This window comes from Ahaetulla prasina, chromosome 2 (genome assembly GCF_028640845.1).
Source record: "Ahaetulla prasina isolate Xishuangbanna chromosome 2, ASM2864084v1, whole genome shotgun sequence".
Classification (NCBI taxonomy): Eukaryota; Metazoa; Chordata; class Lepidosauria; order Squamata; family Colubridae; genus Ahaetulla; species Ahaetulla prasina.
Window position 1 is genome coordinate 69,719,842 of NC_080540.1, and position 23,846 is coordinate 69,743,687.

At 39.9% G+C, this 23,846-nt stretch overlaps 1 protein-coding gene across 3 annotated transcripts; it reads right to left on the reverse strand.

The window, feature by feature from the left end:
• Positions 1–2,027: 2,027 nt before the first annotated feature.
• On the reverse strand, positions 2,028–23,846 carry HRH1 (histamine receptor H1). Of its 3 annotated transcripts, none has more exons than XM_058173199.1 (2): positions 23,638–23,846; positions 2,028–8,510 (listed from the first exon to the last, which is right to left on the reverse strand). In XM_058173199.1, exon 2 carries the CDS (start codon positions 8,398–8,400, stop codon positions 6,943–6,945), a length of 1,458 nt encoding a protein of 485 aa, XP_058029182.1. In that variant the 5' UTR covers positions 8,401–8,510; positions 23,638–23,846; the 3' UTR covers positions 2,028–6,942. The 3 variants fall into 3 exon arrangements, with proteins under 3 accessions (XP_058029182.1, XP_058029180.1, XP_058029181.1); XM_058173197.1 differs by having other exon boundaries at positions 22,835–23,846; XM_058173198.1 differs by having other exon boundaries at positions 22,831–23,846.

Genomic DNA, 23,846 nt, shown 5'->3' on the forward strand with positions numbered 1-23,846 from the left:
TTGTGGGCAGTGTTAGGCTTCAAAGCAGATATGTAACAGGCCATGCTGCCACCTAATATGCCAGCCAGAGTTGCTGTCAAAACATCAGGAAATCAGCTGGCTAGACTATAGCCAGCCGATTTCCAACCTGACTACACCAATATTATGTAACAAATAAGAGCCATGAAAATCTACACTAATATAAGCTAGTCTACTCTTTCTTTATTTCGCCCCAAAGCCTTAGTTGGCCAAATTCATGCTAGACAGAGATAGTATTTTTTCTGTAATCTTTTATTTGTGCCATCTAGAAGAATTATTTTTTTCTTGGGGGAGGTCACATATATTCAGAATGTTGCACATTTTTTCCAAAACTGATCCCTGATTTTTCCATCATCTAGTCACTAAAATGTAACATATAACTATCACCAATCGACTTTCATATGCACCTAAATAATCCAGATTATACCATTTCATACTTTCTGATACACATTTTTAATGATTTGGGAGAAAGGGTAGACTATGCTATCGGGAGCAGGCCATATGCAGCATTTATTGCTAAGGGATGTAGACATTGCTGGTCAGTTTTGGCATATTTGGTACTGAAGTCCAATTCTAACATGTTCATACAGTACTATTTTATGTAAATTGGGACTTAAATTTAGAGACTACTTTATAAACCAAAGTATGGTGGTTCTCACCCCTCACCTGGGAAGCATATATATAAAACATACTGACCCATGTTTATCTGAAAAAGTCAAGGTTCTTCTATGCTACTTTGGAGGGACATCCAATTGGACTTTTTTTCCCAAGAAAGCACCATGGTAATATCTTATGATTTCTTATCCTCCAGTTAGCATTATAAGTAAAACCACACTGTGGTGCGTGGTTGAAAATTTTAGTGCACAGTTGGATCTTCTGTCTCTAGAAAGACTTCTGCTAGCATTGCATTCATACTTTAGCAGCATCTCTGTTATCTTATTAGACAGTTTTGAATAAACAAATAGCCTTTATTTGTATATTGGTTCGTTGGTTGGTTGTTCCCTTCATCATGGAAAGTCTGAAAAAAGTCCATGTTGTTGAAACAAACCCTGTTCTATGTAGAGCCAAATATGAACTTTGTAAAATATCACTCATATGCCATCTATTTATCAAATGCTATGTATTTGGCTTTGGTGTCATTCAGGCTGTCCTCCCACTTTTTTCTTTGTTCACCCTATAGCATAGCAACTACTAAAGAATTCAAAACCTTGTAAACAGTTTTCTGACCTGTAACATGGCCTGCATTAATATGGGTTTTGGAATTTTTACGACAAATTGGATACCTTCTTATATGGTATAACCATAACGGTTCCTCAGTCATGCTATTATTTGTAGACAGTATTATGTACACTATCTATGTGGAGGTACTGATTTATGATATGACCCTTCAACCTTGATATTCAAGGTTTATATACAGTTTATGTACAGTTCTTCATTTTGAAATATTTATACTTCATATCCAGTGGCTCCTTTCTGTTGTTGGACTTCATTACAACAACATTTTAAAACTGTTATATCACCCAATGTGAAATGGAAAATATACTCCTTTTCACTTTTGTGTACAAAAATACCTAGAATAACAAATAAGCTTCACTGGAAATCATTTTAGAGTCAGTCACAGAAATGAATTCAAGTAGTGAGTCTGTTCCTGACAGAGTTCTAGCATCTTAACCCTAAATTTAATTTGAATGAAGAGCATAAGAAGATAATTCCTACTCCTACTCTGCTAATTCCTACTCTTTTCTGTGGTTTGGCTACTAGAGCAATTAAGAACTGACTCTGAGATCAAAACCTAATAAAATAAACTCTGGGGATTATAATTCTAGTATCATTCTTGTAATCAGATTTTATGAACTTGGCAATTTTAGGAATAAGGTGTTAATCAGGGTTAGGGATTATAACATCTATTTGGTTTCTTACGAATGCAGCAAAACCATTTTGAACATAGTCAAGATCGTGTCAGACATATTTTAATAATTGTTTTTATACACAATCTTATTAATATATTAAAATATTCAAAAGACAGATCATATATTCCATTGATTTATAAAAGAAACATCTCATTTTATGACATTCTACATGTGTTTTTTATTTTAACAGTTCTGACTTTTTAAGAAATTAGTCATAGCTCTCATACCATTCAAATTTGCTTGTAAATTAACCATGATCATTATACATTATACTCAGTCCTGGATTAACCACTAAGGAGTACATGGTTAAGACACCGAGGGAAGGGGCACCACAGAGGTTTTCCTCTAGTTATCATGTCCTTAACTCTTTCACTAACATACTTGGTTTTAGTTTTCAGCACTTATTTAATTTAACATCTTGTCAGTTAAGCAATGGAAGTGCTGAGGAGCTTCATTGTGAGGTTGTGCTCAGGACATCACTTGGATTTAATTGTGATTAAACCATGATTATACCTTATTATATAATGAATGTGTGACTTTTCCCTTTTTTTGAAATCATTATGGTTGTATATACTGACCATTTATTCATATACATTCTAAATTGTCTATTTTACAGAATTTGAAATTTAGGCACTTTTGATTGCTTCATTAGGTGAGACAGTTTGAAATAGGGAAGAGGAACGGTAAGTTAGTATTTTTATTTGACTCAATTTCTAGCCCACATTTTTACAAAATTGACTATAAATTTTTTTAAAAACAAATTAAAATTAAAACTAAAATTGCTTCTTTTAGTTTGATTAGCTTCTTTTGTTCTAAATGCCATAGCTGGCAAGAGATCAATTATGCATTTTATAAGGTGGTAACGAAGTGGGTCAGTAGTGCATCCTTAGAAAGATTTTTCCATCAGAACCTAATAGCCACACAAAGATAAACCTTAATGTTTCAGATAGCCTTTAAAATAAATAAGGTAGCTTTGTAAATAAGGTAGCTGTGTAATCAGTTCCTAGTAATATTGAACTGTATCAGCAGTCTAGTGACTGGAGTTTTTACTTATAAATTTTAGACATTTTTCAAAATTTCAGGAATAAAGATGGCATCTATCCAAGATGTGAGGAACTTGCCAGATTCAACCAGCTCGGGATGAGTCACAAATGGCACTTAGTTGTTAATTTATTCTTCAAAGGTTTCATATACTCTGGATCAGGGGTGAAATTCGACCGGATCAGACTGGCTCGGGCAAACCATAGGGACAATTTGAATCAGTTCACCCATGGTTGGCACCGCTTGCTCACTGCTCACCTCTTCCGGCTCCCTCAGCCCATCTGACTGCTCAATATTCCACAGAATTCAACGTTAAATACAACAGGCAGAATCTGAACTTTTCTCCCTCCATTCACAGCGGAGCTGCTGCAGCCTGTCCCTTTAAAGTACTTCAACCTTCTGAAGGGAGGGGACTGGGGGGGGACCATAAGGGAGCAGCAGCTCTGCTGTGAATGGAGGGAGAAAAGTTTGGATTCTCTCTGCCACAGAATTCACTATGAGCCCTTCTCGTGCTCATACACACATTTTTTCCTACTGGGTTCTGTGGGCGTAGCTTGGTGGTGGGGTTCTGTGACTAAGTGGGCATTGCCATGTTGCCCATGTCACTCACGGCCACAGCCACTCAATCTTGGGGGGGGGTCATATATTGAGTGATTGAGTGGCTGTGGCCGTGACATGGGCAACATGGCAACGCCCACTCAGTCACATGACTCCCCCACCAAGCCACGCCCAGAACCCAGTAGGAAAAAATTTGAATGTCACCACTGCTCTAGATCTAGTAAAAATAAGAATCTGGATGCACCCCAAGTTGCAGATCTCTCTTTTCAGATGAGTGAATTATTATTCCAACTAAGGTGGACCTCATCCCCCGAGTCCTGTTTCTAAAGGGCCAAAGACACCTCTATTTTCTCTGGTTTTAATGTCTTCCCCCAACAGGTATACATGCTGCTGACAGGATCACCTGGACAAAGAAGCATGTAAAGTGTGCCCTGTAAATAGTATGATGATTTAAGATTGGTGTGTTCATAAACTTCACTGTGACCGTAAAAATTAACATCCTGATAGGCTAAGAGTTTATAAGGAGTGTGTGTGTGTGTACATACATACACACACACACATACATGCTTGGATGTTGGTGGTGGCTGAGACCACATGAGGGAAGAAAGGCAAGACAAAGCGCTGAGAAGATCAGGGTGGTAAAATCTGCTATACTGGGAACTGCTGAGGGGACAGTGTGAGCCAATTTTATCCTGCTTACCTCACAAACCTGTTCAAGCATTCCTGCAATTTCTGTTTCAGCAGAAATCCAGTGCAACAAAAATGATTCCAAGTTTTATTTCTGCCAAATTGTGATTCATCTGGAATAGATTGGTGAACTTCCAGAACACAAAGCATTTGCTTTGAGTTACAGCAAAACACAATTTTGGGCACATCTCTATTTGAAGAAAAAATAATCTTCAACTAATAAGAAGAAATAATAAAACACTACATTTGCCAATAAAATATCAAGAATTAAAACCAAACGAGGCTCAAAAATGGTTTCCCTCTAGAGAATGATAGCTAATTTGAGAAAGGGCTTTTATTTCCTTTTTCTGCCATTTTATCAGTAAAAACAGAGTTTAGAGCATTATAAAATGGTGGATGCAGTGAAAAACCATTATTATTCTTATTTATCAGTTCTTTGGAAGGTGGCAGCATTAGAAAACAAAAAGATAAGGTGGGGCACAAGATACTATTTTCACGAATATGTAAATTTTGTTTGTCTTAAATTGATACACTGAAAAAATAGGAACTTATACCTCATGGAGCTTAATATCCATTTCAAACAAATGTTTTCCCTCCTGCCAATGGTTCATACAGATTTACACCGATATTAAGTACTATTAAGTTATCTGAGATTTTGTAAGATAGTCTTCAAAAATCTTTCTTTTAAAAAGCTTCTCTAGCAGATGGAAAATATATCATGATGTTTGAAAAGAGGTACAGGAAGTTAACATTAAATAAAATATTAATTACACTGGGTTTTTGAAAGTTTATTCACTGAAAATTGTTCTTATTAATCTTTCACAAATACTGAAATCCAGTTTGGGAATCAGATTTTAAGATTTCTAACTGATAAAGAATTGTTTTATATGTGCACAATTATATGTACTGTAAAAAGAACAAAAAAGAGCATTTCAGGCATAACAACTTTATGGTACACATTCCATTAGTTTTATAATATACTGTATGAGGAATGCTGATGACCCAGGACAAAGAGTGGATCCAATTCTAGATTTCATGACTGTGCTATTATATGGATTTTCTAAAGACGGACATTTTATTCTAAGACACAAAAGTATGTTCTTGTAGATCTTATTCAAACAAATTAGACACTGTTGTGTGTGCTGACTACTAGCTTTTTACTATATCTTTGGGAAAATTTATCTATTTTTTTCAGAATGATAATTCTCTGAAAACTGAGCTGAAGAGAATCAGATTCAGACTGAAGGAGGAAGTGGCAATTAAAAAAATACTGAGTCCCAAAATGGCGAAATCACAAATGAAGAGAGAAAAATATATCCCAGTCCTGAGCATCCTGGAGAGAAAGTTGAGCAAAGATACCCTTCTATATCCCCTGCTGATCATTTTGTCCCAGAACAAGTCTGTCATTTGGACTGTTTGTGTTTTAGGCAGGCAAAATGCATCATTAATAGCTTGGAAAATCTGGTGGACTTTTTTTTTAAATTGGAGGACCTCTTAAGATTCCCTTGATGGGGCTGAATGTTTAGAAAGAACAATGGAAGCTCTTTGGGAGGCAAAGTAAAAAGATAGGCAACATCTACTTGGTTGATCTCGAAAAAGCTATTGTTCTAATTGTTTTTCTAGAAACTAATTATTCATAATTAGCATTGGTCAAGGAGACAACAGTTAGTTCTCGACCTACAACAATTCGTTTTTGACCGTTTGAAGTTACAACAGCACAGAAAAAATAACATGACCATTTTTCACACTTATGACTGTTGCAGCATTTCCATGGTCACATGATCAAAATTCAGATGCTTTGCAACTGAGTTGTATGTATGTCGGTTGCAGTGTCCTGGAGTCATGTGATCACTTTTTGCAGCCTTCTGACTAGCAAATTCAATTGGGAAGCCAGATTCATTAACAACCATGTTTACTAACTTAACAACTGCAGTTGTTCGCTTAACAATTGGCAAGAAAGGTCATAAAATGGGGCAAGCTCACTTAACAAATGTCTCACTTAGCAACAGAAATTTTGGCCTCAATTTTGGTTGTAAGTTGAGGACTACCTGTATCAGAAAATAGCAAGCCTAGAGGTAAAATAACCAGAAAAATGGTTTGGCAAACTATTCCTGTATTGTTGCACAGAAAAAGGCATGCATATACATGAAGCAACCAAAAGTGAAACTGGAATGAGGTTTTGTTTTTACCATAAATCAGAGCTGAACTGAAAATACACATGAAAAAGATTGCGTCTCTTTAATAACAAAGGGACAATGAATTTCCTGACTCTAGGATGTCTGCTGTCAGTTTCCAATTTGTTGGTAAATAAAACCAAAATGTTATTAAAAGTTTAAATTTCTGGTGAATTCTTTTTCTGGAGAAAAATCAAAATAGAAATAAATGTTTTTTTGAAACCCCTGAAGATTCGGGAACACAAAGTCTACTATAACACAATATACATACATTTGAAAAAGTCACTGTGGTAAATTAAACACTGATTAGAATGATCAGATATAAAAGTTAGCATTTAGAAGACATGTTAAATATTTCATTCTAGCTAAATCTTGTTTTAAACTATAAAATCTATTGTTAAAAAGACCACAAACCACTAGAAATTGACAAACAACTCTTTTAAGACACCCAAACCATTGTTTACTTTTTTTTACAAGATTTAAATAATACCAGATTTCCTCCTTCCAACATAAACCTGTGGATCAGTCCCCAATATAATTTTTTCTGCAATAAGTTAAGTCTTAATATGAAATATCTTTTTGAAAGCCTTTTTGAAGTTTTCATTACAGAGTGGGTATATAAATGGATTTAATGTAGAATTCACATAGCCGAGCCAAATCGTAAACATGTGAAATGGACGGTTATAACATATTTCACAAAAGGCCATGACCATAAACAATACAAAATATGGTATCCAACATAGCATAAAAACTGCCATTATAACACCCAACTGTTTGGCAGCTTTTCTGTCCTTGTTCACATGCAGCTTTTGACTCTGGCAAACAGACTGAGTACGTAGCTTTCCCCATGTCTCTTTCAGGTAACGGAGTTTGAGGGGATCTCTTCTGTTAGAATACGTCTGAGGAAAATGTTGCTCAGTATAAGGATTTTGCTCTAGGGAGGGATCCGAGTGGATTGTAGGCAATGATCCTCCTGCAAAACTCTGCCGATGTGATATTTTGCCTAACTGGGAGATAGGATTTTTTATATTTTCAGTACTGTTACTGACCCAGGCATATTTTCCCTTTGTATTGCCTAACTCAAAATCTTTCTGCATTATAGCTAGAGGGAAACAGTTCACCTTTATTACTTCATGGTCACTTCCTTTAGGAAAATCCTTCGAGATTTTAAGAAAGCTGCTTAATGGACGGTTAGCTTCTCTCATTTTGTTTTGCTCGAAGCTATCATTTGCATTGAAAGAAAATCCTTTGTCTTTATTGGAACTTTGGGAACAAATCTTTTGCATTTCCTGAATCTTTCCATTATGCACACTAACATCATTAGAGTTACATCTGTATGATCCATTTATGAACTGCCGATGCTGATAATGCTTACAGACAGCCCTGTAAATGTTTGCATAGAACCACAGCATCAACAACGATGGCACATAGAAATTGATTGTGGCTGTCAAGACTTTAAACCACGTGGTTCTACAAAAATCTGTTTCACATATGTTTTCATCATCCGTTCTGTTATGAACTGTCATACCACTGTGATCTGTGAATTTTCTCCAGCCAAGTATTGGAATCACCCACAGGAAGGACAGCAGCCAAGCTATTGAAATCATGACTGAGGCTCTAGTTTTGGTCCTGTACTTGAGATATTTTAAAGGCTGTTGGACTGAACGGTAGCGATCTACACAGAGTATGAAAAGGCTGAATATAGAAGCTGTGCTGGCTACATAATCCATTGAAAGCCAAAACAGGCAAGCGTTTCTAGTCAAAATCCACTTATCCTTCAACAAGTATACAATGTTTAGTGGCATCACAGCTGCACCAACTATCACATCTGCACATGAAAGACTGACGATATAAAGATTGCCAACTGTCTGTAGTTTCTTTTCTGTTTTCACTGCATATAGAACCAAAATATTCATAACCACTGTAATCAGTGAGATGGTTCCCAAGAATAGTCCTAGGACAGGTTGAACCTCTGTTGAATTCCTGTTTGTGCTTTTGTCTACCAGACACATCCTTTGACTCAAATTCGATGAAAAAAGACACCAAAAAAAAAAAAAAGTCTTCAGAGTTCTGTCTTGTCTGGTGAACTGTTGGGTCAGTTTCTTTTGTTTCTTTGAACAATCTGAAAATTAAAACAAATATTTCACTATTGCTGTTTCTTGAAGTTTTAACAGCTAAAGAAATAAAAGTGAGAGTGAAGTCAAGAATAAATATTGCAAAAATATTACATAGTAGGAGCCTGCCTCCAAATTTCTTATCCAAATATCTTATGTCCGGAGCCTTCCAAGCCATATGGTATTCATCAAAAGTTTAAACTACTAGTTTGTCAGCCAAGTGGAAGCTTTCCTCTTAGTCTCCATTCAAAGGAGAGGGTGCTGGGCCTGAATATTTCCAGGACTGTGATAATTTTAAATCTAAGGTCCAGAAAGTAAATACATTTGTAAGTAGTGTATAGGAAAGACCTGGTTCTAGAGCAAAGCACTTTTACATAGGTAACAAAATACTGTAGATACTTTCTCCTCTTCTGATATCTGCGAGGATAAAACAATCATGTTCTTTTCTACTTCTACCCAAAAATAAGAGGGTGCTGATAAGAATAAGAGACATGTTCACTGCCATGAGTTGATATATTTTAAATATATTTTAAATAAATATATTTTAAAAGGCAGGATTGAGGGAGAGAATGAGGGAGGGGGAGAGAGGAGGAGGGAGAGGGGGAGAGAGAGAGATTAACACTGATTTTGGTACCAATATATGATCTAAATCCAGATAGGACAAGGTCATAGGGGGTAGTGTTTTAGGTTCCTTTTAGAATAATTGACCCAAAACATCAATTCTTAATCACATTCCGAAAAAGCAGATAAAACATTTTCATAATCAGGGACACTGTGAATTCTCCTATCATGTTCTAAAGGTGCATCGTCTGAATTAGAGAATTATGGGGTTTAGGTTTTCTCATAAATGATGGGCACCTACAAATAAATGGGTGTTTATGTGTATGGATTTGATTGCAAGTAAAAAAGACGTTTACTGCTGCAGCTCCATTGAAGCAACTATAACTGCTTTTTCTAAACTCTATACTGCTGTTGAAGGCCTGCTAATGTATTGTCAAGAAAAAAACAGCAGGTTCATAACAGAATATCTGTTGTAAGGGACCTTGGAGATCTTCTAGTCCAATCCCTTGAGCCAATCTCCATTGATGGAGCACCCACAATATTGGGAGGCAAGCCGTTCCACTGATTAATTGTTCTCACTGACTGGAAATTTCCCCTTAATTCTAGATTGGATCTCTTTTTTATAATTCTCCTTCTGTTATTTCTTATCCTGCTCTCAGGCACTTTGGAGAATATGTCATCCTGAGGCAAGGAGAAGAAAGAGAGGCAGGAATAAAGACTCAGGACATGAAGCATCATAGGTAGAATTCCAAGATCAGAAGAGTTGTGATCAAAATATTTCAAGCTAGAGCAAAGCATGAATGAAGCCTCATGTATTTGATATGTGTTTATATTTATCATTTGGTGTTTGTTCTATAAATAAATATCTTCATTGAAGATCTAGGGTGTAGTGCTCAACATCTGAATACAAAGCTCACATTACAAAGGAAGAGTTTGTAATGGCTTTATTCTCAAGGATAAAGCTTTTTTCCTATTAATAAATTTATCATGTTATTTAAAAGGAATCACAACCTAAGATATGACAGCTATCAGCTGCAGTACATGATGTGAGAGATACTGATGCTCACACCATCAAAGCCTGTGAACAATGAACAGGAGAAATCCTGGTATGCAATTTATTCAGAAATGCTTAACCACTTCTTTGCCACAGTTAACAGGCGTTAAATGTGACCAGTGCCTTAATCTGCTAGTTTCTCTTTTATCAAGTTTCATCTCCTTAAAGGGAACTAAAACCATTTAGATATGCTGATAAGAAAATTAAAAAATGGAGTATAGACAATATCTATTGAAGAAAGTTAGGAAACACAACCAAAAGGATCTTAACAACCGTTACAGTTAATCAAGAGCAAGCCCTTTTTATATGAAGTTCAGACCTTCTTATCTTTAATTTTTTGTTCCGCCCTACCTAACAGAATAATCGAATCCTACTTTTTCATAGACTCCCTTGATTCTATCTATTATTTGTTTTTATGGTGCTCAAATTTGCTCTTACACATATTATTTACTGGCAATGGGAGAACTGATTTTCCCATTGCCCACATGGCATCTGCACCACCAAAGGGCACCCAGGCAGAAATCAAGAAAGGAAAACTTGAAAAGATTCCATTGCATTGTCTCATAATTAAAAAATGAAGAAATACCAGATGTGGTATGCAAAAGTCAGTTAATAGTAGGGAATGTTACTTGTTTAATGTTTTATGCTGCAAAAGAGTATTACTCCAAGGTGTCACTTCTATACTTATGGTTTATATTGATTGTTTTATTTAGTATCCTAGCATGATTTATGTTGATTGCTTATTTAATATCCTATGACTACCATGGAGTGTTGTATCTTATGATTTATGATGATTGTATTTATGATTATGATCATGATTTATCACTAGTTGCTTTTATGTACACTGAGAGCTTATGTACCGGAGACAAATTTCTAGTGTGCCCATCATGCTTGGCCAATAAAGAATTCTTTTGATGGTCCCTTGGGCATACTCTGTTTTCAAGAAGTGGTAATATGCTAGCAAAACATAACACTATTGTTAAGTTTGGGTATTGACGAGGCAGGAGACCAGGTTAGTGACAACAGCTCTTTAATATAGTGTGACCCAGCAAAACTCTGGAGAAAAACCTCTCCTTATATACACTTCAGCCTGAGGCTGCATCCAATCAGAAACGAGATATTTCCCGCCTAAAACTCCCGCCAAAACTTACAGTAATACATTACACTCCTTCCCTCCCAGAAGGCACTTTGCCAATATTTGCATATTACTTCTCTACGTAGTCCTGCAGGTACGTGGGGCGTCTCCTGACTCTCCCGGACCTGCGCAGTTCACTTTCTGGAGTTGAGTCGAGCTTGCCGGAGGGACTTTTCGCCCTCTGAGCTCCTCCTCCCGCCATCCGCCCTGGATTATTCGCCGGCTCGGACCTGCTGTCCTCTAGAGGGACCGGAGGGTGTCGCTGGACCTCGCCTGACTCAGATAAGTCTCTGTTTGGTTCTTTGCTTACGCTTTCTGTTTGTTCTCGGCTCCAGTCAGCTGTGGGGTTAATTAAATCATAGTCAGGGCTGTTCTCGCCTAATTCTGCCTTATCGCTCAATCTGTTTCTTAATTGATCTATGTGGCGCCCAGATTCTGCCATCGTCTAGTTCCACTAGATAAGATTTGGGGCCCGTTTGTCTATGACTATCCCCTCTTCCAGTTAGGGCCGTCGCTGTAATTATGTGCCCACACCGAGTCTCCTATGTTTAACTCTCGGATTCTATCTGGTTTTGTTTTGAACCCGTCCTGTACGTAGTTCGGTGTAGCCGGTCTAGCGGGCACCGTAGCTTCCGCCCCATTAATAGCTCGGCTGGGCTGCGGCGGTGGCCACACAGGGGTCCTGTGTTGACGGTTAGGAATGCGTCGATTTGTGCCTGCCAATCGCCGGGCCGCTTCGTGATAGCGCTTCTTCGCACTCCGGACAAAGCGTTCAGCAAGGCCGTTCGACGCAGGGTGGAACGGCGCTGAGAGGGCATGTCGGATGCCCTCTTCAGCCAGGTACCCTTCAAATAATGCTGCGGTGAACTGTGGGCCGTTATCGGACACGAGGGTGTCCGGTAGCCCGTGCGTGGCGAAAAGGTGTTTTAGTGCTGAGATGACAGCTCCGCGGTTGTGGATTTCATTAGGATGATCTCCAGCCATTTGGAGAATGCATCCACCACAATTAGAAATGTTTGGCCGTGGAAGGGGCCGGCAAAATCAATGTGTATGCGGGACCAAGGGCCTTGGGGTTTCTCCCACTCCAAAACTGGGGCCGTGGGTGGTAGTGGTCTGGATTCCTGACATACTTGGCATCGGCCAACCCTGTCACTGATTTCCCTGTCCATTAGGGGCCACCAGACATAGCTCCTAGCCAAACCCTTCATCCTCACAATTCCTGGGTGACCCTCATGCAGGAGTTCCAGAACTTTTTTTCTCAGCTTCTCTGGAACTACCACCCTATCCCCCCAGAGCAGGCACCCCTTGCACAGACAATTCCCTTTTTCTTTACAAATTCCTTGAAAGCGTTGCCCGGCGCAGCGGCCATCCCTTTGAACCCAACTGATTACAGTCCTTAAAACAACGTCCCGGTAGGAGGCCGAGCCACTTCCTGCGATGTGACTGGCCCCGAGTCCAAAGAGTCAATTAGTAGAACGGTGTGCCCGGGTGGGGTCCTCGATTTCCCTGGCAATGGGCATCTGCTCAATGCGTCCGCATGCCCCAGCTCCTTTCCAGGCCGATGCTGCAGCTTGTAGGAGTATGCGGTCAAAAAATAGTCCATCTGGTCAGTCTAGGTGAGAGTGCTACTGGCGTTGGGCGGTCGCCAGCCAGTAACCCCAATAGCGGTCTGTGATCAGTGACAATTTCAAATCTCGCCCAAAAACGTATTCGTGAAATTTTTCACCCTGACACTATTAGAGCCTCCCTATCTAGCTGGCTGTAATTCCTTTCAGCCGGGACATCGTTCGTGAATAGAACGCTATAGGGGCTTCAGTGCCGTTTGGGAGTCTGTGGCTAAGTACGCTCCTACTCCATAGGGGACGATCACAAACCAATACTAACGGCAGTCTGTTGTTGTATTGTATTAACAGGCTATCGCTTGATAGCAAACTTTTACTGCCTCAAATGCCCTATTCTCTGACTTCCCCACGACCAAACAGTGTTTTTCCAAGCAATTTATGCAGCGGTTCAGCAACGGTTGCCTTGTCTTTTAAAAACACGGCGTAAAGTTTACCAGACCCAGGAAAGCCTGGAGTTCTGTCTTGTTTTTGGGTGCTGGGGCTCTCTTTATCGCCTTGACTTTGCTCTCAGTGGGGTGAATCCTTTTTGTCTATTCTATAGCCCAAAATTCAACAGATTCGACCCCTATCTGACACTTGCTTGCTTTGACTTTTAATCCTGCCGACCTAAAATGGCCAAAACTTTCCTTAATCGCTTCCCCAGTTCTCTTAAATCTTCCCTGATACCAACACATCATCGAAATAGGGTACGACTCCGGTAACCCTTGTAGGAGCCGCTCCATCAAATTTTGGAATAGCCCGGGCCACACTCACCCGAACTGTAACGGGTGCACTTAAAGGCACCCGGTGCGTTACAATGGTCTGGGCTTCAGCTGTGCTAGCATCTACGGGTAGCTGTTGGTACGCTTGTGCCAAGTCTAATTTGGCGAAAACTTGTCCGTGCCCTAGTGAGTGCAATAAGTGTTGCACTACTGGAACTGGGTAGGCGCTCTTTTGCAATGCTTTGTTCAAGGTAGCCTTGTAATCAGCGCAAATTCTTATGGACCCGTCTGGTTTTATAGGGTGACGATTGGCGTCTCCCATTTGGCATGGTCAACTGGCACTAGTATCCCCTGGCTGACTAATTTATCTAACTCTTTGTCGATTTTAGGTTTGAGTGCAAAAGGAACCCTCCTTGCCTTTAACCTAATGGGAGCTATTTGGGGGTCTAAATTGAAGGAGATAGGGGTCCCTTGTACTTGCCTAAACGGTCCTCGAATCGTCTGCGAATTCCTCCATTAGGGCGTTTTGCAGGTTGCATCCGCTCCGGTGGGCGCCAGTCACCCCATTCCCAACGCCTGAACCAGTCTAGCCCCAGCAAGCTTGGCAAGGTTCCTCGACTAACGTGATGGGCAGGGTCTTTTCGTATGTCCCGTACTTGACCTCGACGGTCGTTGTCCTCGAACAGGGATGCGGTTGCCCTGGTAATCCTGCACCCGGAGCCGTTGTTTCTGTAGCTTGCGCTTTGCGATGTGCGGCAAGGCTTTCACAAAAGTGTCCCAGGACATGATTGTGATAGCCGATCCTGTGTCTACTTCCAGTCGGCACGGTACGCCTTCAATTGTCGGGTTTGTGAAGATCTTTTCTTCGATGCGGGTAGCTGCGTGGTCTATGGTAACAGTCATTCGGTTTGACTTCGCTCTTTCTTTCCTGGCCAATCGCTGGTCGCCTCGCCGATCTCGCGCTCTGATTGGCTGGTTTGAAATTCGGCGGAATGTGGGGTTTGCATCTCTGACTCAGAGCCGCTCTGATTGGCGATTTGAATTTTCGGCGGAAGGTTGGGGTGCTCGGCAGACTTGAGCCAGGTGCCCTTCCTTTCACACCGCCGGCAAATGGCGTCCCTGAACTTACATCTTTGGCGCTGATGTCGCCCGCAACTTCCGCATTCCTCCGGGTCTTCCTTGTCGATTTTCCGGTGTAGTGGACTTCTTCCTCCTCTTCGCTGGTTGACTCACGATAGGTTTCTTCGTGGTGGACTGTGCTCGGCTTTGCGCCCGCCATCGGCGTGAGTCGCTTTGTAAGGTGTCTGCTGCATGGTTGGACATCTCATGGGCTCTGGCTTCGTCCAGGCGTTTGCCAATGTCAGGTTGCTCTTGGCTAGCAACCGTCTCCTCAAACGGATGTCTCTGACCCCCGTATAAGTTGTTCCAGCAGCTCTTCGTCCAGATCGCGGTACTGCAATGCTTGGAGGCTTGTCTCAGGGCTGCCATGTAGTCGCTGATAGACTCGCCTTCTTGTTGCCTCGCTCCCCAAACTCGTGCCGTCGAGCGTATTTGGGCGGGGCTGGTGCGTAGTGATTCTTCAGGAGGGTCTGAAGGGTCTGCCACGATACGGAGTGTAGCGGTGTTGGCTCCGCTAGGGCTTCTGCGACGGCGATGACTGCGGACCCACAGTGGCTTATGAAGTAAGCCCGTTTGCGGTTGTCGGAGACTCCCTGTAACTCGTTTGCCTCCAGGAAACTTTCGAAACGGGTCATATATATTCCCCATGTCTCCTGGGCAGGGTCAAACGGAGTGGGTGGCGTGTAGCCGGTCATCGCTGCATTCGCCGTCACCTTGCTGGGTTTGATTCTCGTAGTGAGTTCAGCTCTGTTCTGGTGCTCTGCCTCAATATCCCACCTTCGTCGCCAATGTTAAGTTTGGGTATTGACGAGGCAGGAGACCAGGTTAGTGACAACAGCTCTTTAATATAGTGTGACCCAGCAAAACTCTGGAGAAAAACCTCTCCTTATATACACTTCAGCCTGAGGCTGCATCCAATCAGAAACGAGATATTTCCCGCCTAAAACTCCCGCCAAAACTTACAGTAATACATTACAACTATAAACAGTAGTCCTTGCAATGCAATACCAAACTGTAACTTAACCTCTGGTATATAGTTTAGATTGTAAATCATCAGGGAGTGATAACAGCTCACTTCTTGACAGGAACTGCTGCATACAGAATGTTTTCCATCATTACAGTAGTAAATGAAGATGATCTGTAATATCAGAAAAGTTCTCCCCACCACCATGAGTGTGCTGAATGTATCCACTGGTGCCCAGGCAATTGACGTCTGTTGCAGCATCAAAATTTTGTCTATGATGCATACATTTTACTACATTGCTTATGCCAACTCTTATTCCAAAGCATGATAAACTTTCTAAGTCAGCAAAACATTTGTCAGAGCTGAATAGACTCATGTCACGAAGCAAAGAATGCTGTGGAGGGCCACATATTCTGCTAAACAGACTTCAAACCAGGAAGTTTTTCAGCACACCGGGGAATAGAATGGTCTAGTGATGGTCCTCTTTCCTAGCAGTGTCTTATATCACGAAGTGAATTAGTATAGCTTTCTGGTAGTAAATAAAAGGTACTATGTGCTAATAGAGAGCCAGCTGCTAGTGGTTAAGGCATCAGCCTACAAACCAGGTTCTAGTCAACCTTTTTATACTTACCACCCACTTTTGTATCTCTGTTAGTAGTAAAATTTTCTAACCGCCCACCAGTTCCACAGTAATGCGCCGTGTATCGTTGTCTGCGCATGCCTCTCGCGCATTGTGGATTGGGTTTGGGGGGGGCTGCTACCAGCTCTGCTTGTCTGTTACAGCTGGGTGGTGTGGGGGGAGATGACTGAGCTATTCTGGGACGAGGCTCTTTTGTTTGCAGTCGCACTATAGCGCCATTTAATTTCACTTACGTAACGTGAACTAAACCTATGCACGGACGATACAAATAGTATATTTTCAGAAATTTAAATTGTCACGGGGAATTTTATGAAAACCTAGTTAAAATGTTTTTAAATAATGCTATGAAAATTTTTTAAAAAGTCAATTAAATTAAAAAAAAGGAAAGTGCTTCAGTATCGGACAAAACTCCTACCACCCACCAGTGTGAAAGCTGGAACACCCACTAGTGGGCAGTAGGGACCAGGCTGACCACCACTGTTCTAGTCCTACCTTGGCACAAAGTCAGAGCCTCTCTCTCTCTCTCTCTCTAGGAAGAATGTAAGGACAAACCACTTCTAAAAGAACTTGCTAAGAAAATTGCATGGACTAGAAATAAGTGTGCCCATAGAGACTGGTATTACCAAAGAGTTTTCATTGCAACAAGGACTAATCATATTGATTTTAAAGGTTCTTTAAATAGATGGAAATAGCTCACAAGAGAAAAAAAAAAGGGCTACATTCACTCAAACAGTGTTGAAAAAAAATAATAATATCTGGACAATAGTCCCTTCCAAAGTTAGGGAAGATATAGACAGAAGGATGAATATGTAATAAAATCCCGGTTTCTTGGAATTGTTTCCCACTTGTAACTTATGTGCTAGAAAAAGATTCTTGCAAGTAAATACGATTTCATTTAAGTATTTTTATTTTATTCTTTTTTGGGGAAGAGAGTGGTGTTCTCTAATCAGTCTTACCTTCTGGTGACCGCCTGGGCTACTCACCTCACAGCATTGCTGTTGTAGGGAAATTAGGAGAAGGAAGGAGTATTATGTATGTTCGTTGCCTTGAGTTACATATTGAAATAATAAAAGGCAGGATAAAAACATCTAATACGGGACCGCCTGCTGCGACCGAATACCTCTCACCGACCCGTGCGCTATCACAGAGAGGGACTCCTCAGGGTGCCGTCAGCTAGGCAGTGCCGTCTGGCGACACCCAAGGGAAGGGCCTTCTCTGTGGGGGCTCCCACCCTTTGGAACGAACTCCCCCCAGGACTTCGTCAACTTCTGGACCTCTGAACCTTCCGTCGCGAGCTTAAAACACATCTATTCATCTGCGCAGGACTGGATTAGATTTTAAATTTTATATTGGTTTTAATGGGTTTTATTATTTATATTGTTTTTTAAAAAAATTGGGCCATGTAGAATAAGCTTTTTATCTGTTATTTTATTATTTTATTTTGTATTTATATGTACCTTTTTTATTTGCCTGTGAACCGCCCTGAGTCCCTAGGGAGATAGGGCGGTATACAAATATGATAAATAAATAAATAAATAAATAAATAAATAAATAAATAAATAAATAATAAAAAGACATAATCTCATTTTTTTCAGATTTCTCCGCTTTGTGCAACACAAAAGTAATAGCTGTGTTCAAACGGAATGCTAAGTTAGTATATATTAATTATTATTTCTTGCATTATCCATGATTATCAAAAGGAGGTTTGCTTGTTTTGGTTATGGCTTTTTTTCCCTACACATCCCCAAATCTTTTAGATGGTCATATCTAATATTTCATACTTCTTCTATGCTATAGCAGGGACATACTTCTTGTTATCGCCTACTTGCTTGTCATCTGGCCGACAAAAGAAGATAAAGAATTCATGACAGTGGTCTGAACATGCAAGCCTTTTCCTTAGTGTAGATATTCTCTTGATTTACATACCTAATACAAGGAATTTGACAACTGGATGATATAAATGGATTCTCCATGCCCTTACTATAGTAAAAGACCTATATTGCAGCATGGGAAAGATAAATGCCTGGCCCTATTTACTCAATTGACTGAAGACCTGATTACATTTGCTACTTCTGAGCACATTGCCTACTGACGTAGTTTTCATTTGGCTAAGTTTAATGAAAAATGGGGCTCCACTTACATAGAATACAATAGGTTAAAAAAAACATGATAGTTTTACAATAAATACTGTACAACTACACATACACACACATCTGTGTGACCTCTGTATTAAATACTTTTTTATTATTTGTATTACATATACTTTTAACTGTTTCCTGTTGTAATGACAAATTATACTCTATTTTATTTTTTTTCTGTTGTATTTTTTCACTTATTTTTAAGCACTATATTCTTTTTTTTTTAAATAATGATTGTATTTTTGTCCTTTTGTTTTTTCTCTTTTTCTGTTATTATTTTAAAAGAAGGGGAAGAGTGAGAAAGGGGGGAAGAGAGGAAATCTGGTGGAAAAAAATGAGATAAAATAGTCTTGTAAGATTTGTTTTTGATAAATTCATACTGATTTCTGGTAATTACTGCATTTGTTCAATGTTCTTTCAGATTGATCTCTGTATGAATTACTTAGAATCTTCCCTCCAAAATGATGTCAGCCTCATTTCCGGACAGTTAGAACAATCGATAAGTGGAACGACTTGCCTGCAGAAGTTGTGAATGCTCCAACACTGGAAATTTTAAAGAAAATGTTGGATAGCCATTTGTCTGAAATGGTGTAGGGTTTCCTGCCTGGACAGGGGGTTGGACTAGAAGGCCTCCAATGTCCCTTCCAACTCTGTTATTACGTTATGTTAAGCCTGACAAGAAGGAATGGCTGTTAATTTGGAAGAAAAATGAAAGTAAAACTTTTGCCCAGGTTTGGCTGGAGTGCCAACAGCTACTTTCTTTAGAGTGAAAGACAATAACAACACTCATTCATGCCCTTATCTTTTCAGTGGGACTACATAAATTTGCCCCTTTTAAAAAAAACAAACAGAAGCTACAGTTGGTACAAAATGCAGCTGCCGACCTGATAACATTAGACTCCCGCATGACCTTTGAACTCATTAACTGTGGGCTATCTTCTAAGTAGAGTTCAGATATGTTGTTTGGGACCTATATATACTGGTAATACATGGTTTGGGATGTATCTATCTTTGAGACCATCTATTCCAAACAAGATTTGCTGCCCAATGCAGCCTAGCACAGAAGATATATTGTGTGACCCCACAAATAAATTGGCTGGAGGGTTGGAATTGAGCATTTCTGTTTATTGTTTCCACCTCCACAACAACTTGCCCTCCCAGCAATGATAGTCTCTTCCCTGTTAAACCACTGTTTATCCATAACTGGTTTGGGCACTGAAAAGAAAGGTGTGTTAATTATGAATTTATTTTATTTTCCAGTAGTGAGAAAATGGCACTATTGTTTTTATTGCGGAAGTTTTGTTTATAACTGTGTTTTGTTATATTTTGTGGTGGTGTAAGCTTCCTAGAGAGATTGAGGAGGCGTACAAGTCTTAGTACTGTAACTATCTATCCATCACGCTAGACTTCTCCAAGATCATTATTGGATTTAGGAAGCTCACATGCAAAAATTCAAGAGTATAGCTGTTTGTTTGTTTTTTTGTTTACATTTATACCCCGCCCTTCTCCGAAGACTCAGGGCGGCTTACAGTGTATAAGGCAATAGTCTCATTCTATTTGTATATTTTTACAAAGTCAACTTTGTTGTTAAGATTGTTTTACTTCTAACATTAGAAAAATTGTTACTAGGAAGAAAAGAAGCAACTGCAATCTGTATCTCTCAATACACAAGTAGAACAGATTCAAAATCTGAACTGTACCTCTCTTTCTCATATTCGTGCCTCATGGGCTAGAATCACTCATTTTTCAGCAGGAAAAGCAGCTGACACCTGTATGTTGTTATTTTAATGGACCCCTACTCACTTCCGCTGCCTTTGCTTGATCTGGTTTCTGAAGAAAAGAGTATTGGATTGAACTGAATTGTGGCCTGCTAGAGTTCTTCTACAAATATTCAAACAGAGAATGTTTTTCTTATACAAATGCTAGCGTGCTCAGTTGGACTGTACATAGAATTTACATTATTAGTTTATCCAATATTTGTTTTAGTGTACAGTTATTCATTGTCAAAGCAATAAACACTTTAACTAGAACAGTCCAATTTATCGCTTACAAGAACTGTAATTATAAACCAAGTAAATGTCAGCTAGCAGAGTAATTGGCCAGCATTGAAAGAGAAAGTCTATTTTGTTATAGCGATGCCTCAAAACTATTTTGGTTAGCTCAAATATAATATTTCATATTTTCCATAATTGATTTGTTTTCCAAATTTAATTTGGAAAAAGTATAATTAAATAAATCAAAATGTGGAGTACTCAACAGCGTCACAACCAATGGTTATCAACATAAATAGTGAAACAGGGATTCAAGGCTACTGTTTTTTAAAACAAACATAATTAAAAATAAGCAGTGAAACAAAAATGTTTCTATAATATTATTCCTTCTCTAATTACTATGTCCAAAGGCATAATAGTGACACCTTGCAAACATTTTATGTTTCATGTATATAAATAGCATTTGTTTATCTCTCAGATGTACACAGAACTTATATCTGACTCTCCAATTAAGGAGTTTTCCAGTAAACCCAATCATGCATAGAGTTACCTAAAGTAATTTACTGGTACATGCAATGTACCTGGGGAGTATGAGAAAAGGAAATGTAGGAGGAGTATGGTGCCTGTTTAGCACCCTGTTTAGTCTATGGTTGGTATATTTATAATAAAAGAATGTAAGAAGATCAGCCCACACCATCTGCACCACATCGCAAATGCCCTCCAGAAAAACCCTGTCTCCAGCCTCTTCCAGAAGGTAGGGAGACCTTCCAGAATGTTGGCACTTGACCTCCTGGAATTCAACTACTTATCCTGACATGATTACAGCAGTTCGACTGGCTCTAGTGGGAAGAGGTGGCCCTGTATGTAATCTGGAGCCAAGCCATAAAATATATGAATATGAATATATGAAATATATGAATAGCATTTGAATTTGTGATTTTGCATATGAAAGAAGACTTGTTTGCTATAAAACCTGCAACCATTTTCTCAGGGTGTAGAAAGAACCCAAATAATGGCAGATCTCATGATGAAAAGAGAAGTCCACCATTCATCCCATTTGCAGGTTTTTTCCCCCAGCAAACTAACTTTCCCTTGCTTTTTTTTTCATGATATGAACAAATATAATTACACAGAGTAATTATATTTGTTCACAAAGTAATTATAGTTATTTCCACTGAATTGAATTATCATACCAGAATTACATTTTACATGAAATGAAGACATTCTACATTCTAAAATTATTAAGCATAATTTTTCCACTACCATTACATAGTTTTAGATATTCACAGAATTTAGTACATGATAAATTAATATGAAAAACAATTTCTAACTTCCATTTCAACATATGTTACATCTGAAAAATTTCTTGTTCAGGGTTCAGAAAAGACATACTTTCCACTGTAAGTCATGTTGTAAACTTGCTTAGAGTTGGAGTCACACAAGACCTGGATGGGTACTCAGACACTTTAGGTTATATTTTACAATATATTATGCTAGGCTGTGGAGAAGAAGCTGCATATAAACTTCCTCAAGAACACAAGCTCTAACAGAATGCAAGACAAAATAGGATAGATTGGTAGTTTAGTAACTTGCAACTTCTTACATTCCTAACCATTGTTTTCAGAACTGTTTCTTCATGGTCATGATTGAATAAAAGGATGTTATGTGAAAGCAGGGGCTTTAAATGGTTATATTAGATAAAATACTGACACGGCACAATTTTAATCAGTACAATTACCCCTCCCGTAACAAAACTTAACAGAGATACTGAAGCATCAGATGAGGAAAATATGTTACTGTGTATTGTTTCACTAATCCATAATTTTCCCAGGCTGGCCCTCTTTCTAACTAAACAGCAAAATAATACAGACTATACAGACTGCTGAATTGTACCTCAGCAGTGACGCAAAAGGACACACATACACTGAAAATGAAAATAAAATTTTACAGCCGCAATCCTTGATAGCAGATTTTCAGCCTATTAGGGTTACTACAAAGAGATTCATGCTACCTAAACTGTGGACGAGCCAATATCAAATGTTATCAGGAAAGAAAGGCTCAAAGATCAATCCGTAGGATACCAAGAATAGACTTGGTATCTACTCCAGTGAGTAGATTTCACTGACTCCATGGGGAAAATGAGTTTGGATGAGTTTGGATCCTGCGGAATGATGTTTCTCCTCAGTATCTTGAATATAAGCTTTTAAGTCAGAACCGAACAAACGGCGATTCTACTGCAATTCTGGCTCATTTAATTAATGGAGATCTGATCATCTCCAGCCCGCACGAATTGCCAGTCCCTTCAAAAGGGACGGAAGATTTATCCCATAGCTACCCATCGTTCATAGACTGGGATAGGCTCCCCAGTAGCCTAGACTCTTCTCGACTGCCAAGCTTACTTACCCACCTGGCACTGAGGCAGAAATCGCTGGGGTGACGCAAAGGGTTTCCAGAAGCTCCCCAGGGCTGAGAAGAAGAGCAGGAGAAGTGGCTTGCCAGGCGCCAAGTCAAGGGGGTGCTACGCGTCGGTCCTGCTCAGTCGGTATCTTAGGAGCGGAGGGAGACCTAGAATCCCGCAGCCCTGAGCGAGGCATTCCCCCTTTCTCAAGGTTCGGCTGATGTATCTGGAGGCTTGTCTTTAGCTGCCTTGCAAGGCTACCTCAGTCCGCCCGGCGTGAGGTGCGCTAGTTGGCTGCGGGGCTGCTCTCGCCCCGCACTCCAAAAGCTTCCGGGGAGGAAAAGTTTTCTTCGAAGTGTCTCTCGGAGCCTCACCTCTGAAACGGAGCCAGATCGAGATGGCCCCAATTGCCTTCAATGAAACGATCCTTGGCTTTGCTTGAGGAGGGAGAGCTGCTGGGTTTCCAACCACAAGCTGTTTTTCCGAAGTGGGAAAGCGGCGCGGTTTGTCACTTGAGGGCAGGGGCTCCTGAGGTGCCTACGCACTCCGAGGGAGAGCAGTTCTTCCATCTCTGACCAGCTTCGGCGTCGATTGACCCCGTCTTTCTTTCCCGGCCACCCCGACACCAACGCTTTAACTAAATGAGCTCATCCCTCTCCCTTTCTATCATCATCCCTCTCTTTTCGGACGAACTGACCTCAGCCCTCAAAGAAATAAAATTTGTTCTGCGATGGCCTCTTTCTCTCTCCCAGCACGCTGAAGTATTTTCATTCCCCTCTTAACACTTTCCAAAAAGGCCAGACAATCTATACCTTGGCGACTTGATTTAATTCTCCGAAGGTGGCCCACATCTGATGGAGATTGATGAGCCTGGGGACGTGTATCTTGCCTGCGTGTTTGTGTTTGCCTTTTTGGGGAAAAGAAGCAAATGTGTTTCTCTTGGATCAATGTTTGAGAGAAAGGGGGGGAAAAAGAGTTGGGTTAGCTAGATTTTGAAAGCAACTTTTCTCCCACTACTCTT